General features: G+C 42.4%; 4 protein-coding genes across 4 annotated transcripts; 2 read left to right on the plus strand and 2 right to left on the minus strand.

Annotated features, from left to right (window-relative positions):
- Positions 1 to 3,180: 3,180 nt before the first annotated feature.
- C8R40DRAFT_1171748 (uncharacterized protein) lies at positions 3,181 to 3,938 on the minus strand (the record flags this gene model as incomplete). The annotated part of the gene is made up of 6 exons (XM_046231755.1): positions 3,181 to 3,275; positions 3,334 to 3,479; positions 3,545 to 3,558; positions 3,614 to 3,729; positions 3,781 to 3,837; positions 3,890 to 3,938. The coding sequence occupies 6 exons, from the start codon at positions 3,936 to 3,938 to the stop codon at positions 3,181 to 3,183; spliced, it is 477 nt and encodes a 158-aa protein (XP_046085307.1).
- A 3,555-nt stretch (positions 3,939 to 7,493) lies between these two features.
- On the minus strand, positions 7,494 to 8,542 carry C8R40DRAFT_1171749 (uncharacterized protein; the record flags this gene model as incomplete). Its single annotated transcript, XM_046231756.1, has 5 exons — positions 7,494 to 7,596; positions 7,649 to 7,831; positions 7,886 to 8,050; positions 8,113 to 8,184; positions 8,217 to 8,542. 5 exons carry the CDS (start codon positions 8,540 to 8,542, stop codon positions 7,494 to 7,496), a joined length of 849 nt encoding a protein of 282 aa, XP_046085308.1.
- A 967-nt stretch (positions 8,543 to 9,509) lies between these two features.
- On the plus strand, positions 9,510 to 9,999 carry C8R40DRAFT_1171750 (uncharacterized protein; the record flags this gene model as incomplete). Its single annotated transcript, XM_046231757.1, has 2 exons — positions 9,510 to 9,662; positions 9,832 to 9,999. 2 exons carry the CDS (start codon positions 9,510 to 9,512, stop codon positions 9,997 to 9,999), a joined length of 321 nt encoding a protein of 106 aa, XP_046085309.1.
- Positions 10,000 to 10,827: 828 nt separating this feature from the next.
- Positions 10,828 to 11,531, plus strand: C8R40DRAFT_1109846 (uncharacterized protein). The gene is made up of 3 exons (XM_046228312.1): positions 10,828 to 10,950; positions 11,007 to 11,277; positions 11,330 to 11,531. The coding sequence occupies exons 1-2, from the start codon at positions 10,843 to 10,845 to the stop codon at positions 11,154 to 11,156; spliced, it is 258 nt and encodes an 85-aa protein (XP_046085310.1). The 5' UTR covers positions 10,828 to 10,842; the 3' UTR covers positions 11,157 to 11,277; positions 11,330 to 11,531.
- Positions 11,532 to 12,280: the final 749 nt, after the last annotated feature.

Below are 12,280 nucleotides of genomic sequence, written 5' to 3' on the forward strand. Positions count from 1 at the left end.
GGTTTTCGCAGAGCAATAAATTTCCCAAAACTGTCCGGAGATTTCAAGAAAGACCCCTGTACAGCCAATTCCACCCCTCAAATATTCTGGGGCTCTTTGGAAGCCCTAGATTTTGACATGTTTCCATCTATCAATTCCATCTTACTTTCTCTATTTCTGTTCTTGTTTTGTTGACTGTCAATATTCAACAACACCAATTGGCAATGAGCGTTCCAGTTACTACAGAAGTGATAGTTCTGGATTGCAATATATTATGATTGATTCCCAATGTGTTGTAGAAAATGAGGATACATCCTTACGACCCAGTTCATAGTTGTTTTGTTCTGTTTCTCACATACTTTCCCTCTTTTGTTTGTCTGAGGTATGGTGCGAGTTTTTTGCAGTGCATGCGGTGGTATTATCATCATCATGATCTTGATGAACTGTCCATTGAACAGTGAGATAGATGAGGGCACCATGATCAAGAAGCCGAAAGCTGAATCTCCATATACGGTATATTGTGTGATGCACTACCTGTGCTGGAGAAGGAGAAACTATACTGAAGTAGACTTGTAGGTAGTGTGTTAGGAATATCATTAAGTTCGTGATCGGATGAAAGAATAAATCAATTAACGTAAAGAGAAGAGTTTCAGTATTCATCATAGTCTCTTCTCAGCAGGTCATGCACAGGACGCAAGATCTCGCGGAGACCCTGCAGATATTCAGCATATAAATTGAAATAACGGAAATAATTTTTGTCCTGACCTGAGATAAAGTTACTTGGTTGAGTAAAATTATGTATGATGAATCAATTAGTTGCATATAATGTCATTCTATTCCCATGTCTTCCACGATATTCAATGCATCAGGAGGAGTGTCTTAGTATAAGTTGATCCCAATTTTAGGCTCAAGTCTGAACTTTTTGAATGCCCACTCGCACCACCAATTGGGCGTTGACTTGAAAGTCCCGGGGCAAAAATACTATCCATACATCAGGAAGATTTTCTTCAACTTGTTAATCATACATGTCATGCAATGTATTTCAATGAATCAACAATGTGAGCCGAAGTCTTCCTGAGGGCTGAAATTAATATATCAGTGTGGAGCATGGGGTTCTCCAATTAGCAGGAACAAAGAGATTCATGATTCGAGTTGATCAGTTGACAGTAATCCAGGACACGATGATAAGATACCAAGATAGTATCCTCTTGAGTCTTGAGGCTGTCATGGAAATCGGAGCTGACTTGGACTAATATTAGCAAGACAAGTAAGAGAGATGGGAACACAAAGGAAATCAGAGAATTATATGACTCCGATTCACACAATGATAGCAAAATAAAACATGATAAGCTTGCCAAAAATGGTTGATATTGTTTGACATTGTATATGTGATGAATCATCTGCAGCTCGCCCACACATTCCAGATAGCCAGAAAAGTTCATATGCAAAATCTGGATGTTCACGAGAGCAAGGATACTAACTGGACAGTGTCAGCTGCTTTCGAGCTCTTACCCGAAAATACAGGTTTTACAGATGTTGCACAGCAGGATGTGTCAAGTATTCAAGATGATGATCATCTGTGCATCTGCAAAACCTGAATGTTTGCGAGAGCAAGGTTACTAGCTGGAGAGCGCTGTCCAGTGCTGAAAGCACTCCCAGCAGTTTTTAAGTACTGCTGGGAGTGCTTTCTCAGCTGGACAGTGCTGTCAACTGCTTTCGAGCTCTTAGCCAAAAATACAGGTTTTACAGATGTGGAAAGTGCAACTTGTGGTACATGTACATTTTGGCCACCAATGAAACCATACATTCTGGATCAAGTACTTACATACATATAACTAAAGTCACAACTTGAAATCTTACATTCTTGCAACTACTATCAATACATTAACCCCCCCTCCTACAGACCTCAAGCCACCACAAATCACTAGAGCCAGAGTGAATTTTTGTCCTACACTGTCCATCTCTGTTCGAGGCCACAGAGAAGTAGAGCTTGTCAGGACCATGCCTTGGCACGTTGTTCTGACTAGTTGAAGAGGAATGAGAACAAACATTCTGCTTTATGGTTGATGTAGGGTATAAATGTTCATAAATGAACAAAAGTGAAGTGAAGATGGAAAGAATATAAAAGTGGTTAATATCATCCACCATAAGAATGGAAAGTGCGACCACAACAAAAAATAATCATAAGTAGTAATCATTGATTGACTCAATGCTTATACTGTAAAATGATGGCCTTCCTCCGTCATTGGTTCACCATGCATAGAAACAGGCTTGGGCAAATTAATTTGTAGTTCTGAGGATCCTTGTGTAATTGTGGCGGAAGACTTGAATCCCAGCAAATGTAGGATTAATTATATAGATCAAAACAGGTCAGCACTCACTAGAGCTGTTACCATCTCACCAACCACAATTGTCTGCATGTTACGGAACTTCATCCTTGAATTTAAGCTGAATGCAATCCTCATTAGATCTCCAACATGAGACATTATTCTGATTAATGTACTTTGCCAACATTGCATTGGAAAAAACTATGGAGAATTTTAATTCATTTATACTGGGATATGATTTGTGAAGTAGTTTACCTTTGGGGAGAATGACATAAAATGCAACCCATAGGTCTATTTTCAGAGTTTAGGCAAGCCATAGAGTCTATGATAATGAAAACCAGCTTACAGTTGTTCACGTTTATCAAGAGCTAATCAATATTTGAAATTACAGCTGAATTTTGAGAAAATCAAAACAGCCCAATGCTTACACATATCATTAGAAGAATGTTGACCATGCTTTTTTGTAATAGTCAATTTCCAACTATGATTTGCAAGAAATACTACATACCTAGTCACAATTCCTGTTTCTGAAGATGATTTAAGCAGTATTTAGTAGAGAATAGATGTGCATGAATCAAGGAAGAGCTTTACCAATTGCCCATTGCATCAATTTGTCAACAATGATTATTGAACTTGTGGGTTGAGGAATTGATTGAGTTGTTGATATCTTTGGATGATATGATAATTCCCTCTCACCTATTAAGGGCATTGCGCCGGCTTTTTTGCAGATAGTATACAAGAACTGTAGAGATAACAATGTCTGTAGCAACCCGAATCACTACTGAAGTGATAATCATCCACTTGAATTGATGAAGGTATGATTCAAGGTTTTTTGTTGCAGTGACTGAGCATTCCACTGTCATTCCAATGTCATTCACGGAATGGCAAACCATGAGGATGCAACAGAGGATGGGAACAACATAGGGGGACCCGTCAATTTGGCAATCCGGTAGGTGAAATTTCCTTGTGCTGTTAGTTAGAAGGTTAATAGTGTTACAGCTCACTAGCTAGATGAAATATCCCTCACCAAGTGTTGCAATCAATGCATCAAACAATGTCACAGCCACAAATGGAATGGGATAAACAAGAAACACTGTGGGGTCCCCATAATGGGATACACTGAAATTATAAAGTGCATCAAATTCACAGATAGTATGAGCCAGCTCTAACAACCTATAGGGGCATACAATGACTTTCATGTTATGAGGTTGCATTAACAGACAGATGCAATCACACACCACATGCCATTAACCTGTACAACAAGCAATATGGAAATGATCTGTTATAATTTTGAGTGACCTACTCACCAAGCCATATTTAATCCAGCCTGGATCCTCAGAAAAACTTCTGTGATAGATGTAGACCTGCATTGTGAATATCCCAAATAAAATGCCAGAAACCAAGACACCAATATCTATGAACCCTAAATATATTATAGATGAATGACATTGGAGAACATAGATGATTCACTCACCCAAAGTAAAATCCACCTCCATTAGAGGTGCAAATGTGTAAGGGAATTGTGGTGAGCCTAAACATTTGAGTGAATCTCATTGCACCTTTATAGGAGGGGCCTACTTGACTACTCTTAAATGTGATACCAAGTTTGACACCGTAGTTACCCAAGGTCATAGCTCATCCTGAAACTGATAAATCAAGAGATTAAGAGATTGATGGTTTAGATATTAGATATATATTTGAGGAGTGAGTGAGGATCATTATTATTGTACTTGTGGCAAAGCTAGCAGATTCAAAGATTGCTTTTTGACTATTGAGATATTTTGAGGGTCTTTTCAATTCATGTCAGCTCAAATGTTTATCAACAATGACCATCCAGATGCAGGTGTTGTAGCTCCTGATTCTGAACCAGGTATATACTATATTATGATTGATTCTCAAGAGTGTTGCAGAAATAGGTGGTTTTGCCTCCAACCCTCTTCTGCAATTTTGTGTTCAATTTGGTATGCATTCTCTCTCTTTTGTGTATTTTTGGTAATATGTGGATTCTGTATCATCATAATTTTAATAAACTGTTCTCAAAACACCAAATGAGATACGGGCATTCTGATTACTGTGCAGTTTGCATAGGTCAGGTATCATCCTGAGTGCTAATGTGGGTTCAACAATGAAATCTACCCATGCTGCATGATTTTTAGGTTACAGGATTAGTATAGCAACTAGATTACAGCCTAACCAAATATCAGCCACCAAACATTGGTAAAAGGGTCATCCTATGTGTGATCTAGAAATAATCTGGAGAGTAATGATACAAGATAGCCTGATTCCACCATAGATTTGAATGAATCTATACATCTCCATCATCTACATACAGTGGAAATACTGGACTGGTTGGTACTAAAGGCAAGAATGAAAGGGACAGTAGTGAAGTTATCAACAACACTGATGTCACATCGCAAGTCCCCTGAACAGAGAGTGTACATCCTCCAAATGTCTACTTGCTGTACCACCACTACCACTGCCACTGCTCCTACCCGGCTCATGGAAACTCCTTTAGCACTGGCCTGTACTGACTCCAATGAGGAAAGGGAGCTTGAGTGGGAGAAGATCAAGCAACTCTGTTGACTGGGAGCAGAAGTTCCAAAAAGTCAAAGTCCATCTGACCTCAATAAACTGGGCAAGGAGCGTTGTGTTTTATGTTTGCACAAACCGGGACAACCACTTGTTGTGATGATCTATAACTTATAAAGTTTCTTTTGTGAAATGTTTATGGTTCAAAACAAAATCTAACACTAGAAACCCCCCTCACGGTGGGCTCCAAGTATGAAACGGGGACTAAGAACTGCCTCGAGTATGACGGGAGGTGTGAGGTCTCTAACTAGGAGAATATATGTATCTACCCAAGATCTGAAACTCAAGTATGCACCTTCAAAACAAAGAAACTATGCAGAGAAAATTTGGGATAAGTATTAGATAAAAGACAAATGAAAGGAAACCCTAAAAGCTAAATATTGCAGGAATAATGCTGGATCCAGGCCTGTGAGTCCAGGCACCACTAACCAGTCCGGTGCACCGACGTGTGCACAGGACTTGTCAAGTTCCATGCATGGAGCTCGACAATGTACTACATCTTTTTCAGAATGATTAACAATACTTTTATAACTGCAGTAACAACAATGTCTTAATAACCAGAACCAGCGTCTGGTACTGCCATATTTGGATCAACCAAACACATCCGAAGGGCTGGCCTCGTAAGCATCTTGAACAGGCTTCTTGACAGCGACATACCAGATTCCTGAGGTGTCGGAACCTGAACAGGGCGGGACATTGGCACGAAAGAGGCTGGAGTCTGCTGGAGTACGCGAAGAAGTGAAATCCGGCAATTTTCCCTTTTCGGTCATCTATGTATCATGTGATGTTAAGAGTTTCCCGGCCTCTTATCTTATCTTCGATAACTGTCTTAGCTCAATACGAGCGACATCAAATCCTGTCTCTCTTTCCTTTTGTCGCTGCAACCTCAGTAAAACTACTAAAATAATCGGAGGAGTAAAACCTTCTTGTCTGATCTGCGTACGGTCAAAAATGTTCTGAGTTTTGAGCGCCGCAACGAAATGTCCTGGCCTGTCCTGGCAATTTGATGTTAGAGGATGCTTGAAAGCAGGCAGACGATAAGTGTCCGAGAAGCCTGGACGAGCTAGAGTGTGATTGGTTCAGGTGAGTTGGCCTCAGTTCTTTCACCAATCTTTCACTCTCTTACTGCACTAGCCGCTCGTAGCTCGCACAAGAAGCCTTCGGATTCAACATCACCTGGATACATCACGTAGTTTTGAACAACAAATGCGGTCACCCTGGAATGACTAGTACTGGCTCTAGAGCCTGCATCGATGTCCATCTCTTAGACTAGTCCCACTTCTGAGCTGCTTCATCACTTCGGTCTTGTTAAACCGCTGCAACTAGATTCAGACAAAAATACCCTCCCGCACTGGGTTACCACCATGACAATGTTCATGGCTCGGAATCGCGTCCAAAGTGTTATCGAAAACGTGAAGAACACTCACACGAAGAAAGCAAAAGGGAAAAGATTGGGCGGGAGGTTCTCGGAGAACGGTGAAAGTGGGCACACCAGGACGAGGAACAAAGAAGATGCTACGGACGTTTCGAGGATCTATATATGAATTGGAACGGAATTTAGTATTCGTGAGTGGGTTTACCACTGGTCAAGTCATTATACATCAATTTTCAGCCCATTCTAGTTTATATGTGATAAACATAGTCCACAGGATACCGAATACATACTGTGCTCAGAACGCTGAATCTAAGTGACGCTTGACAACATCCCACTATTTGGTATCTGTGGGGACGACACATCAAATAATCAATGTCGGGCAATGTCACAATTTCCCCGAAGCTTATCACGGCTCTCATTTTATTCCGGTATCGCATCCATGTCTGCTTTCCATCGTGTTAATCTCTGCTTTTTGCTGTGTATACATTGCTTTTGTTATCTATCTCGGCCTAGTCCAACCACGTAACAACCTCAAGAGGAATCTTTTTGTTTTCTTCCCATTCAACTCGCTACCATCAGGGTACACCAAGCACTATTTGTTCTTTCTAATCGGAAATCCCCTGCTGACCTATCGACCCACATTCATTTTCATTCCCAGGATACCTTCGGCATACATTACAATACATTGCACAGTATGTATGGTTGATCAAGACCTTCCTAAAAGGTATTTTTCGCTGTCTAGGGAAAAAACAAATGACTCTTTGCATATAGGATATAATACCACTGCCGTGCAAAACGTCTGACCTTTCGACTTACTTCCTCCCTTCATGATCAATCACTTTGATATCCTCTCTCCCTCACCCCTCAACCGTCCTTGCGAACGTTTTCGTTCTCCCCTCCCTTTCAGATCTCACGGCTGAATTGGCATCCTACCATACCATTCCCTCTTCTCATACATAACCACGGGTATGTACTTAAGCACGATAACAGTACTAATCACTGATAATCACTGGCGCTTAGTTTATCTAGCGCGCTCACCCTGTCTCAACAATTCAATCATACACTAAACGCGAAATCAAGTGGTTCTCAACCCATCATGGGCGACAATTCTACTAGTACAACGGCACGTCCCTGTGAGCCTATGCTACGGGAATCATGCTAAGAACGACGAAAAGATACAACGGCCGACGCATCGCTTCTCAATCAACCATCGACTCGGATGTTCAACAGAACCTGCAGCATCTGCGGTCCTCTTCCCCTTCCTCCTGCGTCGCCCCGTTGTTAACAGGAAAGGTATTCATTGGAAAGCTCTGCTGCGGAGCAGGTCTGAATGCAAAGGGTGAGTCGTAATCAAATAGTTCAAAGCTCTGTGACTTACTCGTTGACAGTCATAGGATAACGCATCGAGCTTGACGGGTAAGCAGAGACTCGGCCTCGACCTCGCCGTGTCTCTGCACTTTCATTCCCCCCAATGCTTTGGAGGGCGATAATGTTCACCCCTTCTGGGGCGGGAGGCAACGCTGTGGCACTCGTTGACATCCAAACGGTAGTCAAAGGTGGTCTCGATCCAGAGGTAGGCTGCTGTAATGATTAAATTGTAAGCTGCTAAACTTACTGGTTAGAGTTTGCCACTGGGCTGTACTGGTAGGGTGACGCTTGACGTCGCCACGCCTCTTGGTTGTTGTTCTCTCCAATGTTTGGAAGAGGGATGGTGTTGACTCCTTGTGGAGTGGATGGGGTAAAGTGTACGACGCTGTTTTTGACGAACTGACCAGCATAGCTACCCAAAACCTCGAGTTAGTGTTATGCACACATTATTTGAGGCGAATGAGAGTCTCACACTGGACGTTGCCACGACGCTGCCGGATTTCCTTGGTGAGCACTGTTGCTCGACGCGCCAGCCAGGTAAATTCACTGAGGTCCACGATGGGCATTGGGATGGTCACCTTCCATAGGATTGTTCCGGAGGTTGAAGTTGTGGCGCCTCGATGTAGCCCCTATTGCCCGTCGTGTTAGGGGCAGGTTGGGATTGCGGGCTGTTAGCAATGTGAGTAAACTTGGCTAGCTTGATCGTATTCCATTCTGAGTATTGCCTTGCATAGAGACTACGTGTATCTTCAGGATGTGGCGCTCCCCTGCTACTAGTAGTCGATCGGGGATTTCTCGTAGCTTCATGCGAATAGACGGTGGATTCTTCTTCGAATCTCACTCGTCCTTGAGTAGTTTGGTTGGTTTGGTAGTTGTTCGATGAGTTTCTGTTTGTGCTCGACATTTGATGAAAACTCAATGATTATTCTGAAGTAAAGAACTGAAATCCACACAACTCCATTTTTATACCGACCGAGAATCCCAAAACAGCATTGTCTGCACAAGGCGCAACGAGTCAGCCCAAAAATGCGGGATCTGTCAGAGTCAGAATAGTCCCTTGTATTTTTTTGAATTAGAAATTTGGGCCAATGAAAGCCTCGAGGCTCGTGTTTTCATTTTTTGTGATGATTCAACTATTTCTACACTTCTTCCCAAGTTTAATTTCAAATTCTTCAGCTCTCCTGTTGCTCGACTATCCTCAGCATCAATAATACCTTACCCCACCGAATTTCCTGCTTCGAGAATACAAATTCTATGTTACCGGAAATTTCATGTTGCCCAGTTCGTGTTCAATCAATTTTTGAAGTTTCTGAAGAAAATACCTAGATTATTGGATCTCCCTAGATCTTCGAAGCAAGAACAAGGTCGTTAAGCAATATTTCCTTCCTTGTAACCATGAGTCATGACATTTCATGGATTTACTGCAAATCTTTGTGAATTCATGTGACAGGTACTACATACAGCTTTGATTTGTTACATTGGCTGTAGTTTTCCGCTCATTCTTGTTTTGTAATGGACCACGGAGGATTTTCCTCCAATCAATTAAGTATGTCAAGGTGCATATGAAACAGCAATGCAGCAGTTTGCGTCTACACTATAGGGTGTTTGTGAAGATTTTTATTGCTGTTGAAGTCAACTTGTATTATTTACAAAATCTCTACCCTTGGCATCCAAAACTCTGAGTTGCAAACATGATCTTCATCCCCTAGTTCCTTGTTCTCCAAGAGCAAGTCGGAGAGCTTCGAGCAGGATTCAACATTCTGAGCACTCACCACGTGTCCGTGTTCAATGTCGTCACGTTTTGATCTATTCGTTTTCATAATCAGTTCTTCTTCGCACTCTCCAAACAGCAACGTCAGTTCCGAACCTTCATGAGTACAACGATCTCCTTGGCCCAGCTCACTCCTCAACGCCTCAAGCTCGAAGGCTTGCGACCTATCGACGCTCTACCAGATTCTACTCTACCAACACGGCTTGGCAGACATGACCGCGTACAGATGAGGTGTGGGTATGAAGGTTTGACGGTGCGTTTAGAGGACAGGATGAGGGTCTATCAAAGTCAGATACACATGTACGCTTTCCTTTGCAGTAATTCTCTGCTTTGAACCATTGTATTTACCACTAATTTTCCGTTGTCTCATCTTATCAGCCCTCCGAACCTCTCGGTATTTATCATCACTCCACATTCTCCAGTGGACTCTCACTACTCTGCTCTCACCTCCAATTGCATACTATACCGCTTCTTCCATTATCTCCCACCTCCCTCGCTTCTATGATCCCACCGGCTATGATCCCACCGGCTCGACGCCAACACCGAATCTCTGTCTGCATCGTCGACATCCCTGGATCGAACCACAATAATGACGAGCACATCCTACGACGTCCAGACGTTTCCGATTTGAGTTGCAATACAAAGATATGGTTTAGTAGCATTAGGAGTGTGTTGATTTCAAAGGTGAGTTATTGAGTCTTTCATTTCCACTATCAGCTACCTCAACGCTGAAGACAGACACCAAAAGAGCTTTCAAGAGCACTGGGCCCAAAACTAAGATGAGCATCGATTTGAAATGGAAGACTGGGTACTTCCGGGTGGAATTAAAACGGTAACCACTTGACACTTTACGGGTTCTGATGTTCTTTTTATCTTGTGTTGCAGGTATGGTCTTTGAGCTAATAGATCACAGTAGCATATCCCTTTTTTCAATGCTTCCTGCGGCTCTTGTGTGTGGCTGATCCCATCCCAGTATACGACGCCGTCCGAAACACTGCTTCCACATGGTGAGTACCAGCAACCACTCCGGTCACTGAAAATATCCACTATTCACTAGATCACATTCATTTAGCTTGTTCACTTGCCTGAGCCCTCAACTAACAACAGCCTGAGGTGATCACCAACTTTGTTTGCCAGTACAGTCCACCAATTCTAGTGGCACCTGAGGAGCAATCTTATGTCTAAATACTTCATTTTTCTTGACAGTGCTGACTCTTTTTACATTATTATGGCCTCTGTTACTTCTCCCTTTCTCTTTCCCCTCTTCCTCCTTGCTTGCTTATCTGCCCCCTCTCATGCTATTCCTTTCAAGCAACATATCATGACAACCACACACAATTTCAAAGACTTGACAGGCTCTATTGGTGGGTATGCATCTAAAAATTAGGACAATGGTGTCTCATCCCTACTTCCTCCTGCAATTGTTACTTCTAATGTCCAATTGTGCCATGTGTGTTTTTGCAAAAATCTCGGCATCGAAAAAGGCCCTTTTCTTGTCAGTCTTAAGTTATACAATTTTACCACAAGCAAGCCAATCTAAACTGTGAATGAAATAGATGATGGAATTTCAGGTAAATGCATCATAATTGATACTCACATTTTCGCTGATTCAAACTTCACTCCTCTCTATAGAGAACTACAACAAGCAAGTTCTGGCTCCAGATTTTCATCCATATCTGAGTACCACCTGTCACCAACAATGTTCATGATTGGCACTATTCACCTCACTACTCTACATCATGTGTAGACAATATTGTGCACCCCAAACTCTAATAGGTATCTTGTTTTCCCCCAGCTCTTTTTGGTTGGGGATTTTTTGTTACCATTATGCAATGTTGTTGCAATTTCTTGTATGCTCTGAAAATGCACTGTTCGGATACTACTTAGTAGCAAACAATCTCTCATATTTTCTTGCAATACCTGAGCAGGCAAGGCATCCTTCTTATAGCAAATATGTTCAATGACCATATTTTGCTGGTCAATGTTAAGATCATGTACACCGTGTAACCGTGCCAAGGCCACAGAGTGTCTAAGTGCGGAAGACGAATGGGACAGTAGTGAAGTTATTAACAACACCGCCGTTACGCCGTTAGTCCCCGGAGAGCGAGAGTAGAGAGAGAGGAGCTAAGTAGCAGCCAGGTCGGAGCGGCGGTATCGCCGATGACGAGGAGCGGACCAGAGAACGTCAAAGTCCTAAGGTCGAGGAGAACGTACTTCGAGGCGTTGAGCCTGAAGACTTAGAGAAGAGTTAAGTTGAGAAGGGAGATCTAGGTTGATCTAAGTTGATAATTAAACTGAGGAACTACAGTAGCGTACAGGCAGTATTTATATCTACGGAGCGGCGCATCGGTGCGGAGCGCCAGACTAACTACTAGGAGCTATACGAGTAGTACCTGCAGGGTAGAGTAAAAGACAATAAGGAGAGACTAGAACGAAAGAGTAAAGACAATAATGAGAGACTAGGACGAAAGGATATGTGTAGTGAGAAAGAACAATAGGAAGAGATTACAATAAAAGCAGATCTTCGGGATACCGAGCGGCGGAATGGAGGCCCGCGGCATGGACTTGACAGTATCCCCCTCTTAGGCTTGAGCCCTCGAAAGCCATTAATACCGGGAGTTGGTTAGTCACCAAAGAAAAATTTTAAAGGCCGTCAGCATCGGGGATTTGGCCCATCAGTCAGCAGGAAAATTTTCGAAAGCCGTTGGTACCGGGAATTGGCGTTAGTCATCAGTGAAAATTTTCGGTTCACCGTACACCAAGTACAATTCGAAGGAAAATTTTCGCTGGTCCGTGCGCAGTTTTGCCGTATAAAAGGCCCCGAGTTTCGCCGATAAGACCCAAGTTTCCAAAATCTTCTAAGTCAAAAGA

The sequence above is a fragment of the Lentinula edodes genome (assembly GCF_021015755.1).
Source record: "Lentinula edodes strain Le(Bin) 0899 ss11 chromosome Unknown C8R40scaffold_22, whole genome shotgun sequence".
Taxonomy (NCBI): Eukaryota; Fungi; Basidiomycota; class Agaricomycetes; order Agaricales; family Omphalotaceae; genus Lentinula; species Lentinula edodes.